The sequence below is a fragment of the Limulus polyphemus genome, unplaced genomic scaffold, assembly GCF_000517525.1.
Source record: "Limulus polyphemus unplaced genomic scaffold, Limulus_polyphemus-2.1.2 Scaffold2688, whole genome shotgun sequence".
NCBI lineage: Eukaryota > Metazoa > Arthropoda > Merostomata > Xiphosura > Limulidae > Limulus > Limulus polyphemus.
Genome location: NW_013668298.1, coordinates 129,093 through 153,368, shown reverse-complemented (window position 1 = coordinate 153,368; position 24,276 = coordinate 129,093). Strand labels below are relative to the sequence as shown.

The 24,276-nt window shown below is 32.2% G+C and overlaps 1 protein-coding gene across 1 annotated transcript in view; it reads right to left on the bottom strand.

The window, feature by feature from the left end:
* Nucleotides 1-13,326: 13,326 nt before the first annotated feature.
* The window catches only part of LOC106467640 (protein arginine N-methyltransferase 1-like), a 24,658-nt gene continuing 13,708 nt past the window's right edge, over nt 13,327-24,276 (bottom strand). Inside the window, exons 6-10 of the mRNA XM_013928014.2 lie at nt 20,373-20,460; nt 18,531-18,646; nt 17,823-17,973; nt 15,930-16,051; nt 13,327-14,463 (exon numbers count right to left, since the gene is read on the bottom strand). Of these exons, the coding sequence (XP_013783468.1) occupies nt 14,380-14,463; nt 15,930-16,051; nt 17,823-17,973; nt 18,531-18,646; nt 20,373-20,460 (561 nt within the window). The 3' untranslated portion in view covers nt 13,327-14,379. The remainder of the gene's footprint in view (nt 14,464-15,929; nt 16,052-17,822; nt 17,974-18,530; nt 18,647-20,372; nt 20,461-24,276) is intronic.

The following is a 24,276-nucleotide window of genomic DNA, read 5'->3' as shown; positions in this document are numbered from 1 at the left end:
TGATTGGACATCAAAGGAGTAATTCATTTCTAACTCCTCTATCCACAGTTAACTGTCAATGCAGAGATCTATAGTCAGCAACTGGAACGTTTAAATCAAGCCCTTCAATAGAAACGCCTTTCTCTCGTCAATCGGAAAGGTGTTCTTCGTCTCCACCACCATGCACGTCCACATGTGGCACGTTTGACGCAACACAAAATCATAAAGTTGGGTTGGGAGGTTCTCCCAACACTCACCATATTCTCTAAATATGGCACCATCAGATTACCATCTTTTTCGGTTCGTTGCAACACCATCGTAATAGGAAAACGTATGCAAATGTGGAAGGTCTTAAAGAGGACATCGACATGTTTTTTGCTTCAAAGCCAAGTGATTTCTTTAATCAGGCCATTAACAACCTTATTGTAAGATGGAAAGCATCATTGCTAAGAATAGAGACTATTTCATTTACTAAATGTTTTGTTTGATATATAAGTTGTTCGGGTTTTTTCATCTAAAAAAAGTGAAATTAATTTCCTGACGACCTAATACGTATTTATATAATTTAGGAAATATCTGTACTTTTATAAACATATGCTGTTGTGGCTCTTATTGATGGAATGAAAGTGTCTTTATACTCTAGTACAACTTCGTTTTATCCAATGGAACATTTAAACCATTTATTCGCTATTTCCATAATTATTTCAAATACTTTAAATAATCTTGTTACTTTCTTAAAAGTTTAAGGATAAACTCACATATAAGGTATTTTGAACTGTAAGTAACTTAAGCAACCATCTGACAATGGATGAGATTCGTGGTAACATATAAGTATTAGCGTTAATTAAACATGCCGCTACGGCTCGTATCTGACATGAATATGGAAATAGTTTTTGTACCGTGGTGATAAACCTTTGTATAAACGAACTCTTTAAGACATGGTCTACACTGAATATAAACATCCGATGTCTTGAAATATGTTAGTTACCACCCTATTTATTTTATTTGTTATACGAACGGCGTATTTATGATAGAAATCCCACGTCAAACAGGTTGGTGGTAACATAGATGGTTATTTGTTATACAAACGGTGTGTTTATGGTAGAGATCTCACGTCAAACAGGTTGGTTGTAACATAGGTGTTTATTTGCTATACAAACGGTGTGTTTATGGTAGAGATCTCACGTCAAACAGGTTGGTTGTAACATAGGTGTTTATTTATTAGACGAACGGTGTATTTACGGTAGAGATCTCACATCAAACTGGTTGGTTGTAACATAGGTGTTTATTTATTATACAAACGGTGTGTTTATGGTAGAGATCTCACGTCAAACAGGTTGGTTGTAACATAGGTGTTTATTTATTAGACGAACGGTGTATTTATGGTAGAGATCTCACATCAAACAGGTTGGTTGTAACATAGGTGTTTATTTATTATACGAACGGTGTATTTATGGTAGAGATCTCACGTCAAACGTGTTGGTTGTAACATTGGTGTTTATTTATTATACAAACGGTGTATTTACGGTAGAGATCTCACGTCAAACAGGTTGGTTGTAACATAGGTGTTTATTTATTAGACGAACGGTGTATTTACGGTAGAGATCTCACGTCAAACACGTTGGTTGTAACATAGGTGTTTATTTATTATACAAACGGTGTATTTACGGTAGAGATCTCACGTCAAACAGGTTGGTTGTACACCGTTCGTATAATAAATAAAGATACCCATGGTCCTCCATTATATCGTCGTGGTGTCATGGTCCTGCATTATGGATATTATACGGTCAAGCGGTCATAGGTCTGTATTATGAATTATATGGTTATGGTGTCATGGACTCGTGGTACTGCATTATGGGCATTATTTCATTAGGATTCAATTAAAAAGAAAGAGAGTTAAAAACTTGAAAACAGCCAAACGTTATTACCCTTTATTGAAGTTACTCTAGTATTGTACTCTCGTAATCAGGGACTAGAAGTTTTGAATCGGGTTAACCGTTACTGATTGTATCTGTTTGTTTTATTAGTTTGAAAGCAGATAATTATGCTTTGTGTTTAGCGTTTAGTGAATGAGACTCTGGCAAAGAATATTTCGCAACTTCCAGTTTTTGAATAACAATCGAGTTTTCTGAGATAGTCAAGATACTTCAGCAAAAATATTGTTTAATTTAAAGTATGTTTCTTGAAATTAAAATAGAAGATGTATTTTGTTTTTCAATTTATTTTTACATCAAAAGTGAAGCTGTGTGATTTCCAGGTTTGTATGTTATTATCCGAATAATAATGTTGAAAGTCAGTCAAAGCTTTTGTTTACGAACACATTTCCTTCCATATATATTCCTCAAGTGTTCCTTTTCTGAGATATAGATGTTGTTCTTTCATCAGTTGCATTTAAGTATTATAAGTTTAATTTTATTGTAAAATATATTAATTTCTTATTTCAAAATATTCGTTTAATAGTTTGACGGACTCTATTATATTTACCATTAAGTGCTATCTGATAACCTCGTGGATAAGTTTTTTAAAAGAAGTAAGTTACAAAATAAAGTCATATTATCCTTGATTCAGACGTGGCTTCGTGGTCAGAATTCTTGATTGAGGATCAGGAAGTTTATGTACCGTAGTCCCAAAAATTTCTCTGCTCTTTGAGCTGTAGGTGCGTTATAAAAGAGACGATCAAATCCCAATTAAAGTAGCCCAAGTACTGGCGGTGTTTGTTGCTGACTAGCTGCCTTCCTTCTAGTCTATCAGTTCAGAATTAGGGATATCTAACGCAGGTAACCATTGTGTAGCTTTATAGGAACATTTGAAACAAACCAATTCCTCCAAGACTAAACTTACTGGAAAACTTTTGAATTACTAAACAATTCAAATGCACTGGTGAGATGAGCAACACTGGGTAAAAAAAAAAAGGACACTTCGTCAGATTCTTTAAATTAGAACAGCAGATGTGTTGCTCAGATTTTTTAAGTCTTGTAAATGTATGTCATTTCTTCAATCTATGTCGGAAAAATTTATACTCAGGTAAGAGTAGTTTGTCATTGGATGTCTAATTTTAATATATATTTCAGTAAAACGATGTTGGATTTGTGGTCCAGGACTGTTCCATACTTTAACCATCTCCTTAATTAACATGTAAATGTTTAGAAATTTCAGTTTCGTTTGGATACAGAGTTGCTCAAGTAGACAACGAAACTTTCCTTCCTCTGATGTGCACGAGATGTGGCTCAACTAATCAGCACTTAGTTGTGCTCTCTTACAGAAACTAAAAACCGGAACCAGAACTGGAACTTTGTACTACAAGACGGCCGAAACCCTGTTTCTGAAGCACTAGCTTGTGACGTTTTGAGATAATATTTTATCTTATAATAGGATAATGGCCAGGGGATGCCACGCTCTTGCTCTGGGCTTACAGTGAAGGAAGGCTATGTGTGTAAGTTGGTTCTGTTTAATGCTATCGTGTTTAGTTAACGTAGCTTTTACTGGACTTCTAACTCTTTCTTTGGTAGAGAACTGGAAGTGTTTTCAGTTAATTTAATTGAACTGTAACATCCAGTTATTTCAATCTTGAATTTAATTTTTTATGGAGCTTACACAGGATTGATACATTAAACTTTCTCTATTTCTATAAACACTTGCCTTATGTTTATAACTTTGATTCTGATTAAGAAGTTAACACACAGTATCACATACAAAAGTTGTAATTGTTTTCATTTGATTGGTATGTACGTTTTACATTTCGACCGACGAGTTCGGAGAGAGATACAAACACACACTTCGTAGCGTGATATTCTCGGAACATCTAGTTAATGAACCCTAAATAACTGTTCTGCGCGAAATCTGTGTGGAAACTACGATAGACTTAAGATTTTTAATGTGTTTCCAACAAGCACACCGAGTTCATAAATATAAAGTCATAAAACTGAACTTCTTAAAACTCAAGATGGAAGCTCCATGTCTGCACTCGTGTCAGGATAGTATTTGTTTAGTGGAGACTACCAGGTGCACATTTTCTGAAAAGAAAAAGAAACACACGGAAAAAAACACTATGTTACAATTATCATATGAGCTGAAACATGCTCGTAAAATAAACCAGTTAATTTTGTACTTATAGCAAAACTACTAAAGCTACATGCCCCCGTTCCTAATTTTGATTTATTGACCACTACCTTTCAATAACACCCTACCTTTCACGCTAAGAGATTGACTGTCACTCTTATAACGCACACACAGACTAAAATGTGGAAAATATTTGTTATTGAAAAAATCCAAATCACCAGCTCCGTACCCAGAGTTGTAACACAGAGCTAACTCTGAACCAGTCTAAAATTCATTATTAGAGAGAGAAACTAAACTAAACCTGGTAATTAGTGTAGCTAATTAAACATACCTTTCTTAAGTTCCTAATTACAAAGATTGGAATGCATTGTTTCATCATTTGGATATTATCATTGTTAACGATATTTTCGACCATAATTCCAAAAAAAAAAAACGTGGAACATTTAACCAATTTACATGCCACCCTTGCGAAGACTATGACTAATGCTGTACACTACTTGTGAGAATGAATAATGTGCCATGACTATTAATGTACCCTGCTTATAAGTAGTATGCCATAACTATTGCTATACACTTCTTGTGGGGGTTAATAATATGCAATGACTATTGCTATACACTTCTTGTGAGGGTTAATAATATGGTGTGTCTATTGGTATAAACTGCTTGTGAGGGTTAATAATATGTCTATGTCTGCTTTTGAGAGTTAATAATATGCTAAATATTGCTATACATTGTTTATCATCCAAGTAGACGAGTACGGTATTCCAGGACTGCCCAGAGAAAAAATTGTCATCAGTCATTAGCAGGTACATTTCATAATCCAAGTGGTAACACAACAAACTGTTGCAAATCATTTCCTGCAGTAATGTCTGCCTTTCTTATACTTGCTTTATCAGAGCCAATGTTCAAAACCATTCTTGAAGAAGGTAAAATATCCATAAAAGAAGCAATCCTTGGCAATGAGCAGCCATCTTTCTTTATGATTTCATTCATCTTCCCGTAGTAGATACAGGATATTATGAATCCATCCTTTATCTGCACAGTTGTAACAGGTGACACCCAAGAACAAGTACCTGATACTATACGTCCTTGCTCTCCCATAGCTTCAATTTCTTTGAGAGTCTCAGTTTAATTTGCAAATGGAAGACGTCTTGACAACTGACATATTGGTGTTGCATATCTAGCGTCAATCTTACGAGATACTTTATTTGACTAGCTCAAATCATGTGGTATTCTATCAGGATTGATAAACTTGGATAAATGATAATAAATTGATACATCCAAATTAAAACGTTTTCCAGTTTATTTTGTAAGACGTTTCGAGCAAAAACGCCCTTCGTAAGACACTAAAGACCGTGTTACCGTAACATTCAATATCAGTAAATCTCTCATTTTAAAGCAAACTTAATGGAATTTTCTGTAGTGTTTCCATAAGAAGAAAATATCTGGATGTGTTACAAAGAAAAAAAAGAGGGCACCACTTTTAATTATAAACTCGAGGCTAATGTTACTTGATAACTTCGACAACATGTAAAGGTATTTTCCTTTGGACTTGTTATACTGTTCATATATAAATCTTATATTCCCAACTTTCCTTCGTATAGAGTACTTTAAACACACCATGTAAAAAGTTATACAAGAAATATTTGGTTTTTCAAAGAATGTTCCAAACATTAGCGCGAGAATTCACTTTTAAAGAACTCTAGGTGGGCATAGACTCTTGTGTATGAACAAATCACGTAACATGTAATGTTGGTCAGTTGTAAGACTTTTACAACTCTTCTAGATGAGGTGGTAAAGTCCCCTTATGTTCTTTGATGTGGAAGGACCACACGTGAAGGTTCATATATTGTGATGTCCAGGTATGAGTATTCCACTTCTTGTTGGTATGATATCTTCTTTCCTTTGGCGTTATATCATGTAGAGGGATTTCTTGCTCACAGAAACAAAATTACTTGAAGCAAGTCTACCTTGATTCCTGTGTTTCAACAGAAGTTAGCTCACAATATTCATTATTCTTCAATGTCAATTGTCTACACTTCTAGCGTTCCTCTTCCTGGAAATATATTGTTGTTCTCATCAATCCATATTCCTTCTTCATCTCTGGATGCAGTTTCCAAGCTTTCATTACTAGATCAGAGCAAACAGTTGTAACTGTAGAATCAATATCAATCAATACTTTCAAAGCTTTCCATCAATGAATCCTTTGGCTCACGAACTGGCAATAAACTCCTTATCTCAGTTGAGGTATTCTCAGCTGAGCTTCAACCTTTGAAATTATTTGTTGTTTCTTTGGGCTCTTCAGGATATTTTCTACATAGTATACTATCAACTGTTGATTCATCAAAATATCGGCTGTAAAGTCCATGTTTTCGACAGGTATAGTAGTTCTCTTTTTCACTCATCTTACTTGATATGTTTTCTTCTTACACACTTTTGTCTGCAATTCATAAAATTTTAAAGGGACAAAAAGAAGCTTATTAGCCCATCAAGGATGTCCCTTCCAGCTAACAACTATAACCACTCCTGTATTCATCAAATCTTTTTTTAAACTCAGTTACATTTTCTGCCTCCACCACCCTTCAAGGCAGCTCATTCCAAAAGCCAATCACCCTGTTTGAAAAGTAATACTGTATAAAGTGCAGACGACTCCTACGCTACCAAAATTTTAATTTATTACCCCTTATCCTATTGTTTTCACTGCTAAACACAAAAAAGTTTGATGGATCTATATTATCAATACCCTTAATAATCTTAAAACACCTCAATCAAATCTCCTCTGATCCTTCTCCTCTCCAGAGAAAACAAGTTTAGAGATTTTAATCTCTCCTCATAGGACAATCCCACCATCCCAGGTATCATCCTAATGGCTCTTCTCTGAACCTTCTCCAACAATTAAATATCTTTCTTGAGGAAGGGAGCCCGAAACTGTACACAATACTCCAAATGAGGCCTTATAAGTGATCTATACAGAGAAACAATAATATCACTTGTCTTGTATTCAGTGTTTCTATAGATGATACCTAAATTCCTATTAGCCCTATCAGTTAAACATCATTTGCCGTATATAGGCCCAATGCATCAAATGATCTAAATCTCCCTGTAAGTCTGCAGTATTGCCGATACAATTAGCCACTTCAAAAATCTTAATGTCATCTACAAACTTCAATCAAGCAGTGTTCTTTGGGGCACTGTGCTTGGTTCTCTTTTGTTTGTGATTTATATTAATAATACTGACTCTGGAATGACTAACAACATTAACTGTGATCCAGTCAGATCTAACTCAATTTATTACTACCCTCTAGCCAATTTAATAACATTTCCCCCACACCCACAGATTTAATTTTTGTAACAAGACTTTTGTGAGGCACCTTAGCAAATTCTTTCTGAAAATCAATTTAAACCAAATCCATAGTATTTCCTTCATCAACTTTTACAGTAACATCCTCAAGAAATGTCAGAAGATTTGTTAAACAGGACTTTCCTTTACTGAAACCATGCTGGCACTTTGATACTGTAGCACTCTTCAAAACATTTCTAACTATTTATGTAAGACTAACTGACCTATAATTGGCTGGACAATGTTTATCACCTACTTTAAATATTGGACTCACATTAGCCAAATTCCAATCTTCTAATACTCTTCCACTACTCAATGACCTATAAAAATATTAGCTAGAGACTCACAACTAAAATATTTAAGTTCTGTTAAAAAGCTAAAATAAAAGTTGTCTGGTCCAGTGGATTTACCAATTCTTAGGTTCCCCACTTTTCTCTTACAGTTACATAACTTAAAATGACATCTTTTAGATCAATATTTTCCCCTATACATTAAGTGCTCTGGTTGAGGCATAATACTTGTATCTTCTTTATAAAAACTGAAGAGAACATATTATTTAATAAGTTTACCATCTCATAATCTTCAGAGATCAGCTCCCCACTATCATTTTTAAGAGGCCCAATCCCCATCCTAACATTTTGCTTACCCATCATATACCTAAAGAATTCCTTATTGTTTTATTTAACTCTCTCAACCAACCTTTTTTCATATAATTTTGCCCTTTTAACTTCCTTTTTAGTCAGCTCTCTTGATTTCCTATAGTCCTCAAGTCCCTATTATTTCCAGTAAGTTTAAATTTCTTGAATTTATTATGTTTATCCCTAACATGATCTCTTAAACATTTACTAAACCATACTGGTATATTCCGCTCCGTTGCCCATTTTTTTCTGTAGGAAATATGTATGTTCTGTACGAATATTAATATTTCCCTAAATGCTTCCCACATCTGGTCAAGATCCCCTCCCAACTCTTTAGTCCAATCTACAGAAGCCAGATCACTTCTCATTCCATCAAAATTGGCTTTCCTGAAATTTGGTATCAGAGTACTATTCTTCTTCAATTCTACATGTAGTAAAACTTCAAACTTAATAGTTCAATGGTTGCTTGTACTTAAATGCTCACCAACCACAACTATGTCTATCATATTCACATCAGATGCTAATATTAAATCTAATATACCTTCCTCTCTTGGTGTATAAAAAGTATCCTGAATAATTTCCAAAAATCTATCATCCTCACTGTCAGGCTCAAAATTTTCCCAATCAGTACCCCTGAAAATAAAATCTCCCATAATAACAATATCTTTTCAGCTACCATCCTGATCTGGTGGTCTATAACAAATCCCAATTACAAGACTTTTCCCTTTATATTAATACCAATCCAAACTGACTCAACCCCAGTGCTATTAATATGCTCTAACTGCACAGGATGCAATTTAATTCTCACATATAAAGTCACTCCTCCCCCCTTTTTTCAATACTCTATCTCTAATAAATAACCTGTGGCCTGGTACTTCAAAACATTTCTCTCATCAAAATTATTCAAATCCAACCAAGTCTCAGTGATATCCATAATATCAAAATCCTCAGTTTCCACAACTGCTTTGAACTCATCAATCATACTTCAAATACTTCTAGCACTACAATAGTAACAATTAATCATGGCAGCATATTCTTTTAAACTGCAGTTGAAACACCTATAATCCTGTGGTTTACATCTTCCATTGTGACTAACTTCAAGTTTTGAAAATTTCTAACAGAAGAAGATTAATGTTTCCACATTATTTAACCTGATGATTCAGTAATTCATGAATGTTTCTTGTAGTTATCTGTAACTTTAATTTATTCAAGTTCCACTGTCAAATGGCAGTTCCCTTTGAAGATATAGTTTCTTTTGCCCAATTGGCATATCCTCACCCATTACAGCATCTATGTTTATAGTGCTTTCATGTTATCTTCTATATCACTGCTGCCCTGTGACAGTCAATCCAATTATTCATCACAAAAAAAAGAAGTCCAAGAGTTGGTGGTGAGTGGTATTGACTACCGCCTTCTCTCTAGCCTATCACTGCTAAATTGAGTACAGATAACACAAATACCCTTGAGTAGCTTTGCAAAAAATTGAAAATACCAAATCTTTCCACTGTTTTATCACTTTCAGCAAATTTTTGATCTTGCTTCATCATTTTGAGTTCAGACTGAATTTCATTTTCTCCAAAATAATCTCACTCCTGACACCATTTCTCTTATTGGATAGTTTTTTTACTAGATTCTCCAATAAGTGTAAAAACACAAACTTAACAGGAACAAAAGCATTTTATTTCTCTTGCTACAAATCTTACAAGGACAACCTGTACAAGTTCCACATAACTAATAACAGGCATAACTTCACAAATAAATAATACCTCAACAGAGATTCCACTTACTAATTCTCTTGTTTGTACAGTACTTCACGCATCTCTAATACTTCGTTGAAAAAAAATCTAATTTTCAGTGCTGAAATAACTGGCTGACTCCATAATCAGTCAACAATAACTCTGCATTAATTATTGGGGCACTCAGTAGAGTGCATACCCCTGCCACGCAGTGTTGATCATATTTGGCTCTCAAAAAATATGAAAATCTGTCCATATGTCCGAAATTATCAACGAACACGAAATATTGTTGGTAGGACAATGAGGAATAACATTCTATATATGTCCATCAGGTTCTATCAAAATCTGATCATTTTTTGACTGAGTTATAGAGCAAAAATAGAGGGAAAATCAGTCTCCATGTTAACAGATAAGAATTTTTTGGATTTTCGTGACCTTGACTCTCCAAAAACTAATCACTTCTAAGTTGAGTCATAGTCCAAATATATACCAACTTTTTTCGAGATATCTTGCTGACAAACACACACACACAAGGGGAACATTGCCTCTCTCTCTCTCCACCTTAACACACACACAAGGGGAACATTGCCTCTCTCTCTCCACCTTAACACACACACAAGGGGAACATTACCTCTCTCTCCACCTTAACACACACACAATGGGAATATTACCTCTCTCTCCACCTTCAGTCGCAGAGGTAACTAGTGTTCAAATCTTTTCCTACACTTTTAATGAAGTTCTAGTCATTATTTGTCATTCACTTATCATATGAAGTTAAAAACAATGCAAACATCTAAATAAAACTAAAATACAGCTTACAACATACGAGGTGTAAAAAGTTGTTAAGACATATAAATTTCTGACATTACTATATACATATGGCTGAAGACAGATTTTATATGGGACGTCTACCCACTTGAGAGGGAGAAAAGCAATTAAATCACTATTAATACAACACACCTCAACTGTATTAACTGTTTGCCTTATTTTGTTCTTGAATTTCTGGTAAAATTACTCATGGGATATCTTAGTTAACGGTCTCTAATTTTGAAATGATAAACTAGAGGGAAAAAAAACGACCAATCAATACCACTCACCTCAAACTCATCAGCTATTCTATGTCAATGAATACTGGGATCATACCACCCACCTCAAATTCTTCAGCTTCTCTAAACCAATGATTAATGGGATTGACCATCACCATATAACACCCCCACGTCTGAAAGAGCATGTTCAGTGATGGATTTCAATCTTGCACGGAGGAGATTGCCAATCAAACTCCCTAACCACTGAGTTAAGTTAGGCCAACCTCAAGTAGTTGTTAAAAATGTTGTTAAAAGTAGCACACCTCTGTTTATTCGTTTAATTAAAAAGAGACTAGTACATACAATAGATGTAATATTAATTAACATGAACAACACTGACAAAGTTTGGTAACACAAAATGTATTTATTTTTGATAAAATCGCTGAAATGAAATACCTATTGAAAAGGTAGTTTATTCTTCTTTTTCTAGTTTATGAAACTTAATTCTTATTGTGCTATTTAATTCTCTTTTTAAGGAAATACATTATTTAAAACAGCTAAAAAATGAGAGAGTAATTAGAAAATGTGAAGGAAATCATTTAGCTTCATCAATATTTAAATGTTTTTTAAAGATCAAGTAACATACTTTTCCAAAAATTAAGTATGTTCAATTTATTATTATAAAATACACAACACTGTTAAAACTGTATTACAAATATTGTTTTTTATGAAATGCATCTGTATTATACTGTTACATCAGTTAGATAATGGCTTTGAAACAGACATTTTTAAAAACTGTAATTTCTAACGAATGACGACAAATAAGTGTTGGTATTTCTTTTATGTTAACTTTCATCAAGTGTTTCATAATGGAATGCAACTTTAAAATCATTGAAGTAATAGATGACAGCCTATTTTATTCTGCAAACAGCAATGTTGTAAAGCCATCCCAATATCACCACATTTAAGTACACATATATGCATAGAACATCTCTAGAAAGAAGCACTGTAGTGTTAAATTATGCATAGCTTGTTAAGGCCATAAAACTATAATGTCATCTTACTTAGCTTTTGGAAAACTTAGGTTGTTCGCAAGCTGCTTTAAGATGAGGCCATATGCATACTTTCATATCTACAAATATTACACATAAAATAAGAATATATACTTCTCCAGATCTTATATCACTTGCTTAGAAAGCTGTATACCCAACATTTTGAAATATTCTTACCCATTTCAGCAAAAATACACAATTTCTAATACTCGGGGAACTGGAAGTTGCATTTCTGAAACATATCATCTTCTTCACTTTGTGTTACAAAGAACACGGTCTGCTTTCAGTTGACAATCTATTTCATCATTCTATTTTCTCATAGTTTATAAAAATGTTTGCTTTTAATTTCTCTTTCAATTAGGAAAATAATAAGGAAATGATATTTTGAAAAAATATAATCTTAATAAATTGGAAAGCTCCTGGCTTGAAAAATTGTCAGAACAATAAAACTTAGTACTAGGAGCAGTTGCCAGGTTGAATGTTTACATTCCTTTGTTCTTAGTACTAAGTTTTACAGTAACACAGGCCACTTTTATGAAGTGTAAACATTCAACCTGGCAACTGTTCTTTATATTAAGTTTTACAGTAACACAGACCAGTTTTTTTGCCAGGTTGAATGTTTACACTTCATAAAAGTGGCCTGTGTTACTGTAAAACTTAGTACTAAGAACAGTTGCCAGGTTGAATGTTTACACTTTATAAAAGTGGCCTGTGTTACTGTAAAACTTAGTAGTAAGAACAGTTGCCAGGTTGAATGTTTAAACTTCTTAAAACTGGACTGTGTTACTGTAAAATTTAGTTAGTAACATGAAAAGTTGCTCAATTAAACATTCCCATTTTCTATAAATCTGGCCAGTGTTGTGAAAGTTTTCAGTTAAATGAAATATGACACCAACCACAGAATATATATGGAAGTTGAATAGCTGTATACACGGATAACAATAAATACTACAAAGTTACAGCACCTGATTTTGTTTTTTACAGTGTAATGAATACCAAAAAAATTTATTACTACATTTTTAAATAACTAATACTTTAAACACACAAAATACTAACTCTTCACAACTTAAAACTTCTGAAATACATCCAGGAATATGGTTAGCACCCAAATCAAACCTTCTCAAACATTGAGCAGATTTACTATATTTTAAGTACAATATATATATTTTTTTTTCTGTAGTTATTCTCGAGAGTTTTCATTAATCTATTTGTTTAATGTTTAAAATGTAAGTTAAATCTTGTAAAACAATAACTACAATAATTCGTGTTTCAGTTCTTCATAATGATATTAACACATTAAACATCATTTTGTTCATCTTTAATGTTATGCACTGAGTGATAGCATTTACCTACTGGTCTACTTCCCCGAGAGTTAGCCATATCGTCTAATTGTGGGATCATTTAGTTCATTTTTAATGTTATGCACTGAGTGACAGCATTTACCTACTGGTCTACTTCCCCGAGAGTTAGCCATCGTCTAATTGTGGGATCATTTAGTTCATTTTTAATGTTATGCACTGAGTGACAGCATTTACCTACTGGTCTACTTCCCCGAGAGTTAGCCATATCGTCTAATTGTGGGATCTTTTAGTTCATTTTTAATGTTATGCACTGAGTGATAGCATTTATCTACTGGTCTACTTCTCCGAGAGTTAGCCATATCGTCTAATTGTGGCTTGAATTACAAGTGACTGCAAGAATCAAAAATGCTAAACAGAAAAATACAAGCTTATATGAGACAATGAATAACTAATTTTTTTTTAATATTTTGGGAGTGGAACCATTTGTTGAATTATATATTTTTAAACTGTACATTGATGTCAGTTATAATAAATGGGTTAGAAAATAGACATTCCTATGATGCATCAGTAAACTGACGTGGGTCAAAAATCAGGCACCTGATGGTGAACAACTGGAATCATATGCTTTAAAAACGAAGTTATCAAATGTACTGCATTGAACTTTTTGTTCATCTAAACAATTATTAATAATTTATTTGAAAATTAACAAGCCAAACCTCATCACAATCTCAAAGATAATATTAAAACAGTTATACTAAGATGTATATTTTGAAATTCCATATATTATAAAACAAAGCCTGTTATATAATCAACTTTGTTAAACTAACAGTCACTTAGCATGAAAAGGTATCAAAGACAGCAGCACGAGTTTAAAAAAAATCTTTTTACAGACATTTAGAAACAGCTAGAAACTTGAGTATGGACAATTTGCGATTTGTTTCATTAAATATGTTTTGAAATTCTGAGCTTTTATAATTAAACTTCTGTCAAAATATTTCATACAGAACCTATAAGTGGTTTCTGCTACAATTGTGGCAAAAAAACAAAAACATTCTGAATTACTAAAAACAACCAACAGTTACAATTAGGACAATTTAATCAATTCTGTTTTCCAAATGAAAGTACAACATTGATAAGGATGCTCATATAAGTCTGATACAACAGTTACAGACTGTACAATTACACTGAAAGCAGGAAGGGAAGCACTGTGATGTTGAATAAAAACTGCTGTAATACAAAGTAGGCGGTATCAACGCATTCGATATGTAAAACTTTCTCCTAGCTCTGACAGATCACCCTTAAAGTCCACATCAATACTGAAGTCCAGATCACGCTATAAATAAGTAAAAACATCATGGCAGGTAAGGAAACATTGCATCATCTTAACAAAAGTAATAAACTAAAAAAAGGTAACAGTAGAGATAGTAAGTTTGATACATCCTATCCTTTCTTTATGGTTACTTTTATCAACAGTGTTGGTTCTTATCTAAAAGTATTTCACATTGTTAGTTTAGTTTATAGATTTAGTACTAACCTAAATCTACTAAGTTGACCAAGCCAACTATAACTTCTATCGTGGTGTGGTAGTTCTTAAATGGACATTGGCCTAAACAAGTCAAGCCAAAGTGTGGATGCACAGTGTTAGTTAGGATATTTAATAAGTATGTAGTTTCATTTTTCACTATTTCTAACATAACTTTATGTTTAACATTTTATTATAACGACTATTCTGCATTGTTAGTTTAGTATATGGATTTAGGACTAACCTAAGCCTCATGGACTAAACAAACTCAAGATATTATTAGGTTTATGGCCAAAAATTGAATTAAGAACAATTGTATGCAACTGATTCTAATCATTATAAGTAATATAGTTTGAATATATTTATTTAGTTATGCACATTACTAGGTTCAGTTATAGTTCTTATTTACGTAGGTAGTCAGCAACACTTAAGCCTTAACTCACAAGTATACTTTCAGGTATTTTTATATAATCTAAAAACAGTAACTCGTACAGTATTAAACCAAAGTTGTAAGCATTCCATGCAGAATCTAGATCTTACAAGATGTGACAGTTAGAACAAATATTTTGTAACATAATAATGACGACACAAGCTTATTGAAATTTGTAATAAAGTTTCTTTCACTATCCACTCAAGTTATCTTTAACTTTACTTTTTGTAGCATTGCTTTAATATGTCCCAGTATAATAAATGAATAAAAGTATCAATTAAACCTATCACTGAACACCACAGCTTAAGGGTTCTTATGTAGTCTTCTTCCAAAAGCCACTGCAGTTAAAATTATAGTTACTATTGTTATAACCTAGTCACCTTCATTATTTTACATGCTTTGATTTATAAAGAATATAGGTTTGTTAAATAATTATAAACTTTGGTCCCCCCTATCTAACCAAAACAGAATTAATTACATTAAACTGTATTAAATTCAATACACTAGATGGATTAAAAAGAAATTCTAAATTTAAGTCTTACACTTTATCAAGATTTAAAATCTCTGTTTTATAAGCTGATGGTTTTATACAGTTTAAATATTATCTACACAGTAACTATAGCCTTAATCAAGTGTACTAACCTTGTTTTCATTCAGTGCTGATTGCATCACATACTTTATACTAACCTTGTTTTCATTCAGTGCTGATTCTAACCTTGTTTTTTGGATTAGGTTTCATGCTGAACACCCTTTACTAACCTTGTTTTTGGGATTAGGTTTCATGCTGAACACCCTGTACTAACCTTGTTTTTGGGATTAGGTTTCATGCTGAACACCCTGTACTAACCTTGTTTTTGGGATTAGGTTTCATACTGAACACTCCATAAACCTCTTCTCCTTTTTTCACTGTAAGATAATCATCAAAGTAGAAAACTGTCTGCTTCCAGTGGGTGTGAGGAGCTTCTGGTGCTGGGAAAACAAAGTTGTGTAAGATACATGTTGAAAATCACTGTTTACATTAAAAAAGGGTAATAAGATATTAAACATGTCTGTATAACAATGTAGTATCACCTGAAACCCTGGGAAGACTCTGCTTTCATGTAACAGAACTACTTAACCAATGAAACATGCTCACCAAGCAAAGATAATCTTCTTACTATAAGTACTCTCTTCACAACAAGAACACGACTTTCACTAGGACTGTACATGAGGGTTTGATTACATCTTTATTGATGTAATTTGTAAATATTAGTACTACTGAAATGAGTTCTTAAAAAAACTTATTTTTTCAATAAAGGGTACCACTTTTAATATATAAAAACATTACAATACAATCTGAACACTCTTCCCATGCAGTACTTCCCAGAAATATCCTTTTTCTAAATGTTTTTCAATTAGATATGAATACTACAATAAGTAATTAGTTCCACAAACAGCTGCCCATAGGGTGATGTTTCTGCTAGTGAGTATGACACTAAATAAAACATTTATAAAACATCAGTAGTTTAATGCCTATTGTACAATGTATACATAGATGTTGATTTTTATATAACTATGTAACTGGAAGAATTACAGAAAATTTTTATCTTAATGAAATCCTCAAAAAACATTTAAAACTGTAAATTACAATATTAATTAAATGTTTAACTGCTAAATATTCACACAAACAATAATCATTTATTAAAAATGCCCCACATATCTAGCATTAATGAGATTTCTAATGTCCTAATAAAACTTTCCAGCAGTACGTCACATATCTAGCATTATTGACATTTCTAATGTCCTAATAAAACTTTACAGCAGTATGTCACATATCTAGCATTATTGACATTTCTAATGTCCTAATAAAACTTTACAGCAGTACGTCACATATCTAGCATTATTGACATTTCTAATGTCCTAATAAAATTTACAGCAGTACGTCACATATCTAGCATTATTGACATTTCTAATGTCCTAATAAAACTTTCCAGCAGTACGTTTAATTTCAAACACACATTTGTGTAGCTTCAGGCAAGTCTTTGTGTAATAAATGGCAGTATCCTCTAAACGTACACAATCTACGTACATTTTTCGATTCAAACATAACACCATAAAGCATGTTACTTAAGCCTTGAAACATGCTGTTTGAGATTCCATGTTCAAATGTCTTCCAGAAATATACTGTGTGTGTATATATATATATGTATTTATATATACAAGATCAGATGTCTTCCAGAAATATATCTGTGTGTGTATATATATATATATATATATATATATATATACACAAGATCAGATGTCTTCCAAAAATATATCTGTGTGTATACATGTGATCAATGCTTTCCAGAAATATACTGTGTGTATATATATATATGTATTTATATACACAAGATCAGATGTCTTCCAGAAATATATCTGTGTGTATACATGTGGTCACATGTATTTCAGAACATGCTGTACGAACAAATACATGATGTCTTCCAGAAATGTGGTTATATATGTCTTTAGATACATGTGATCAAGTGACTTCCAAAAATACTAGTCACAACAAATATCATAGGATGTATGTCTGTCTGACATAAATCTTACACTAACTAGATAAACAACATGCTATGGTTATTATACCAGTGAACTTATATTTTAAAGGAAACACATCCTTACTTTTTTCTGTAGCATCTCTGTTGGTTTTCAAAGCTTTGCATTTCAACAATATGTTCAATAACACTAATATTTGGAAAATTTAATAAACGTTAAATACCTGTAGAGAAGCCTGTTCGTTTGTGACATTTTGTAAACTCTAAATTAAAAAATGTAACAAAGGCTTGAATATAATCATCACGACGAACTTGCAAATGGAAAGGTGACTGGAAAACCAAATCTTCTACTTTGATATTGTAGAGGTCTACTTCCTGAAAAAGTTTTTTTACAAAAGCATAAATTTAGCAATTCTATGGCACACAGAGTGGATGCTAGAAAATAGTTATGTATAAAAAAAAAACTAAACTACTGTAACAATATTAGACCACTTTTCAATATTCTTCGGTTTATAATACCTTAAATAAAATGTTTTATAGCCTTTTATCTAAGCACGAAGATGTGAGAATATTGACTTTAAACCATTAACAATAATTTAAAATTACCTTTTAAATTTTGTAATATACACTTTGATAAAAAAATAAATATTGAGTTGAACTTACCTAGCAATCTAAAACATTAGAATTTAGGTATTGTTAAATATTCATTCAATTAAAATATTTATGTTGTTCTTAACACATCACATTAAATACACTTTATTGAAAAAAAAAACAATCATCAAATTATCTCAGAATTTTCAATGTTAGTTAAAAAAGTATATTTCCTATCAAACACAATGATGTATTAGATCTCATATGATATTATATTTCAAATTTTTACAATAAAAATTAATTTGTTTATATAAACAAATTGACATAAAAGACCAACTCACCTTTAATAGACAGGCATTGGTGACGACCTGTTTTGGATCAACAACATCCACAAGTGGTTCTGAAATAGCTACTTTCCTGATGCATGACATGTTGAAGCCATATACATTATCCCACCCTGACAAATGAAGAAATGTTGACATATTAAACACACAGTAATTAACCACAGTACTGTTTTAAAACTTCTGTAAACAAGCTGCATGAACAATAATGTTATTACTTTTTAATTCAACAACAGTCCATAAAACAAATGCTGGCTTTCATTGATAAAGTCTATGTATCTCTCTCATTTGGGATATAATACATTTCTCTGTAGCATTAACTATAGTTCTGCTGGTGTCATATCAAACAAAAAGGCTCTACAGTGTTGGAGTGTATATTATACATATGGTGTTTTGACACCTTTTACTCACACAGTAAAAGACATCTCAAAACACCAAACACAAAAAACTTTATTTCTATAAACATACAATCAGTTTGGTGAGTGAAGGAACACCATCATTGTATTAACCTGGTTTAATGGTGAGTGAAGAAACACCATCATTACGTTAACCTGGTTTAATGGTGAGTGAAGGAACACCATCATTACATTAACCTGGTTTAATGGTGAGTGAAGGAACACCATCATTACATTGTAACCCGGTTTAATGGTGAGTGAAGGAACACCATCATTACATTAACCTGGAATAAACATACTCTGATACTTATGACTCTTTCTAGAGATAAAAACTTAAAACTTTCATCTACACATAGTGAGGAGAAAGTAAGAGTTAAGGTTTTCCTTCTGAGCTAACTATTACTGATTTACATCAATAGATGGCACCAATGCATGAATATGTTATATTGCCATTAGTCTATGATCCAGTGTAAAGGTGAAGCCTATATAGAGTACTATCCCATTTGTATTGATTCTGGTGCACAAGAACATAGCTAACAATTAGAGAAAAACTTTTCAAAAAAGGAAGTAAATGTAGGGATGGCATTTGCATCATCCCTACATAAAAACATTGGCAAGAATAACACTTGTACCTGTACATATAATGACAAAGCTGTGATTCATCTTATGCACCAGATAATCATTACAAGACATTATTTTAAATCAATATCATTTCATATTGATCTAATCATGTAATTATGAATGCATAGAAAATTATATGAAAACATAAAATAATATGTTATTTATCCCTGAAATAATACCAGGTAGAAGTGTAGAACTCTTTATAAGTGAAAACATTCAGTGAACATTATTGTAATCGACAACCTGAAAATTTCAAGCTGGCTGCCATCTATGAAATTATATGTGAACTAAGCCTCAAAGCATTTTCTATGGGCATTTCTTTAGTTTGTCTCTCTTACAAAATAATGTATTACTTAAAGAGATTTATCATTTTAAGAGTAAATCATAAACGTAATTGAAATGGGTAACATTTTAGATTTGTGTCTACTTACAACTAGCTTTATTTTATGCCATCTTAAAATTACCACAAAACTGCAAGTTTAGATAAAATAACCATTACATTGTAAAACAAAAAAATATTAACCACTCATATGTGATGGTGAGTAACTATGTACAAAAGACTGAACACTATAACCACATAATATTTATGCAGTAACTGAATATCATGTTTAGAAAGCAACTATTTTTAAATTCATTTAATAAAAAACTTATATAAGTGGCCTAATTTCAACCTGCAATTAAATTTGTAATATGTTGATTTTTCCAAGTTGTTATTTTTAGAACATTTTATTTAACAATCTCAAAAAAACACACATGAAACATCATTTCAATACCCATATAAAGGTGAAGGAAAACTTAACTCAAGATAAGAGCTAAAGATTCTTACAGTTAATCTTCTCATCTTTGTACTGCCTATCTTCAATACCAGTAATAAATAATGTAGCTCTATCAGGAAACATCAGGCCATCGGGTTTCTGTAAGAAGTTTACTCTTTCAATAAAAAAAATTCCTAATTAATTTCGGTTTACATAAAAGATGGGGAACAGCTTCTAAGTTATATTAATTAAAAAAATCATAATATGAACATCATCTTCAAATTTTTGTTCTTCCAAGAAGCCACAGACAACTGAACTCGAAATTACATTTATACAATTCACTCCTTCAACAACCACACATTCTTCTTATGTGAACATTAATTTTTTCTGATATAGAATTCAAAGTTTTGAGGAGGTATAGTATGAGCAGAAAGACAGTTAAAAACTGACTATATGTTGTTAGAATTTGTCAGTACTTCTAGATATCTGTGATATATAATTAGTCATAAATTAAATAATTAATCAAGAACTTTTATGTCATAACAACTTTTATATACTTTTCTCAATTACTAAAGATTAAAGAGGTGTTTATATGACAAAAACAAAATTTATTTTATTTATTAGCAAGTTTTACAAACAAATTGTATCACTGATAATAATCGAGAACAACAGCTTCAACAACTGTTAATTTTGTCACGAATAACTAACTGAGGACAAAACAAGGCTTACTACAGCTCATTAACAGACTAATAGATGTGTTAACTAATGTGAAGGACTGTCTCAGTACTGTGACAAACTGTGTGTGACTAGTACATGGGTTAACCCTTTCCGGATGGATCAAAGGCTAAAGGCCATGTCATCGTGTTTGTTGACTCACATTCAAATTTTATTGAACTACTATTTCATGAATTTATATCAATAAATTTGGTATCAAACTGTAAATTATAATACAAATTTTAGTATTATACCTTATTTAATTTAAAAGTAAATATGAAAACAAAACAGTTAAACATTGATTTTTGTGTATCATGTGGTATGTCGAATGCAACACTAGTTCAAATTAGGTGTTTGTGAAGTGAAAATACTAAGTCTATAGTTTTGTACAAAAGAGGAATTCAATTTACCGATATTGACAAGCTAGAATATAAAATAAGAGCCTCTTATGTTTTCTGTTTGCTAAGATATTGCTCATTAAAAAATCAAACACAGTGGCACCCCACCCACCTCTTTCCATTTTTGGAAATGCTCCCTTATATACACTTACTTCTATATATGACAAGAATAACCAATCAGAAGCTCAGAATGCCCCCCAGTGGCTTTCTCAGCCATTTAACATGGCTGGACATCATTTCTTTCTTTTGAATCAAGTTTTCAAGGAGGTAGGTTGTGTCTCTAGTCTGTTCAAAATTTCATATTTTTTTTAGACTGAAATAAAGTTTAATTACTAAGCTTAATAAATTATAGTGGAATTTTATGGTATTGATATAGTAATTTATGATTTTTTAGTCATCCAAAAGTATATATATAAAACCTAAAAAAATTATTTTGTTTCATATCTTCCACGTGCAAAATTTTAATAGGCTTAGCAACCTACATTAAGCAGCAACTGAATACAAAGGTCGTAACTAGAAGAGATAATTGTTTGCTTTACTTCTTTATTCACTGTTCTGTGTTTTAAGAAAAATAAACTTAAGAACTTATTCATAAATAGTATACAGCCAAGACAGGTCACTTTGTAAAGACTAAAGGTCAGTTTTATATTATTGGATGCGGTAACATGAGTGCACATGTCTCACATCATTGTAACTTGTGTATTGTTAGCCAGGCATGGCTGAAAAGTCAATATAATAAATATATATAAAATGTATAATATTATGAGATTTAAGCTATTTAGTCTAAAGATTTATGTTTTCATGTTATAATTTTTGTCATTCTAGAACGAAAAGGGCATAATTTATATTCATTTCCTTTTTTAATAGTGGTTACAAAATTGGTCAAATCAACCAAACCCATACAAACATCTGTTAGTGAAAATAACAAATAAAATATAAAGTTTTTCTTAACAAATATTTAATAACTATCTAGACATTATAAAAATTTAGCATGTGAAATTTGAAAATTTTCTGATGCACAAAAGTATTTTTAATTTTAAAACGAAAATTACTTTGCATAATGGATAGGCAACATGCAAAAAGAAAAAAATAAGGCACAAGAAAAACATTACTTTACAAACCTTAAGCCTTAATGAAAAAAAATGTGATATTTTGCATGTGAAAGCATTGTAATGTTTACTGATAATCTGCCAAATTTTAACATACGCTTATTAATTTAAAAGTTATTGAATGAAAACTAAAACAAGCAAAAAGTGCTTACGAGGTCGGTCCCAGGAACTGAGCCCGTGCTGAGTTAACTAATGTGAAGGACAATTTGTTTGTGTACACACCATGTATTACTATTACACGTGTTAACTAATGTGAAGGACTGTCCCAGTACTGCGACACCCCATGTACTACTAGTACATGTGTTAACTAATGTGAAGGATCGTCCCTGTGTTGTGACACACCATTTATTATTAGTATATGTACATGTTAACTTTCATGAAAAACTTTCTAAGTGTTCTAGGTTTCTTTAAAAAAGAACCATTATAACACACGCCACACCATCTTCAATGCAAATCCAGGATTTGCAACCAAGAAAAAGCCATAACTAAGGTGTTGTTATGTTTGTTGTGGCTATGAGGTGCTGTTACATTTTAGAGTGCGTATGAGATGGTGTTACATTTGTTGGTAACTATGAAGCAATGTTATGTTTGTTAGTAACTATGAGGTGGTGTTATTTTTGTTGGTAACTATGAAGCAGTGTCACGTTTGTTAGTATCTATGAGGTTGTGTTATTTTTGTTAGTAACTATGAAGCAATGTTATGTTTGTTAGTAACTATGAGGTGGTGTTATTTTTGTTGGTAACTATGAAGCAGTGTTACGTTTGTTAGTATCTATGAGATGGTGTTATTTTTGTTAGTAACTATGAAGCAATGTTATGTTTGTTAGTAACTATGAGGTGGTGTTATTTTTGTTGGTAACTATGAAGCAGTGTTACGTTTGTTAGTATCTATGAGGCGGTGTTATTTTTGTTAGTAACTATGAAGCAATGTTATGTTTGTTAGTAACTATTAGGTGGTGTTATTTTTGTTAATACCTATGAGGTGGTTATTTTTATTGGGAACTAATAGGTGGTTGTTTTTTAAGAAGCATATTGCCTAGATAATCTATTGTTCCAAAGTTAAACGAATTTTATCATTCAGTACATTGTTGCCTGACGACGGCTCTGATAAGAGAGCCAAAAGCTTGAAAATAAAAGTATTTTAAAGTAGAGAAAAGTCAGTGTATAATTCTGCCTAAAAGATCTTGATAATAGAGTTAGCACAAAGGATCACATATAAAGTGTAATAAACTTAAAATAAGACCCAAAACTCGAGCAATTTCAAATAGTTCACTATTTTTCTTCAGGAGAACAAAGAGATGGTGTTATTATTGTTTGTGGCTATGAAGTAGTGTTACATTTGTTGGGGGGTATGAGGTAGTGTTAATTTACTGGTAAGCAAGAAATGGGGTTACATTTGTTGGTGGCTATGAGTTAGTGTTACATTTGTTGGTAAGTAAGAGGTAGTGTTATGTTTATTAATAAGTAAGAGGTGAGGTTATGTCTGTTGGTAAGTAAGAAGAGGGGTTATGTTTATGGGTGGCTATGAGGTAGTGTTACATTTGTTAGTAAGTAAGAGGTGGGGTTACATTTGTTGGTAAGTAAGAGGTGGAGTAATGTTTGTTGGTAAGTAAGAGGTAGTGTTATGTTTACTAGTAAGTATGAGGTGAGGTTATGTCTGTTGGTAAGTAAGAAGTGGAGATACGTTTGTTGGTGGCTATGAGGTAGTGTTACATTTGTTGGTGGCTACGAGGTAGTGTTACATTTGTTGGTGG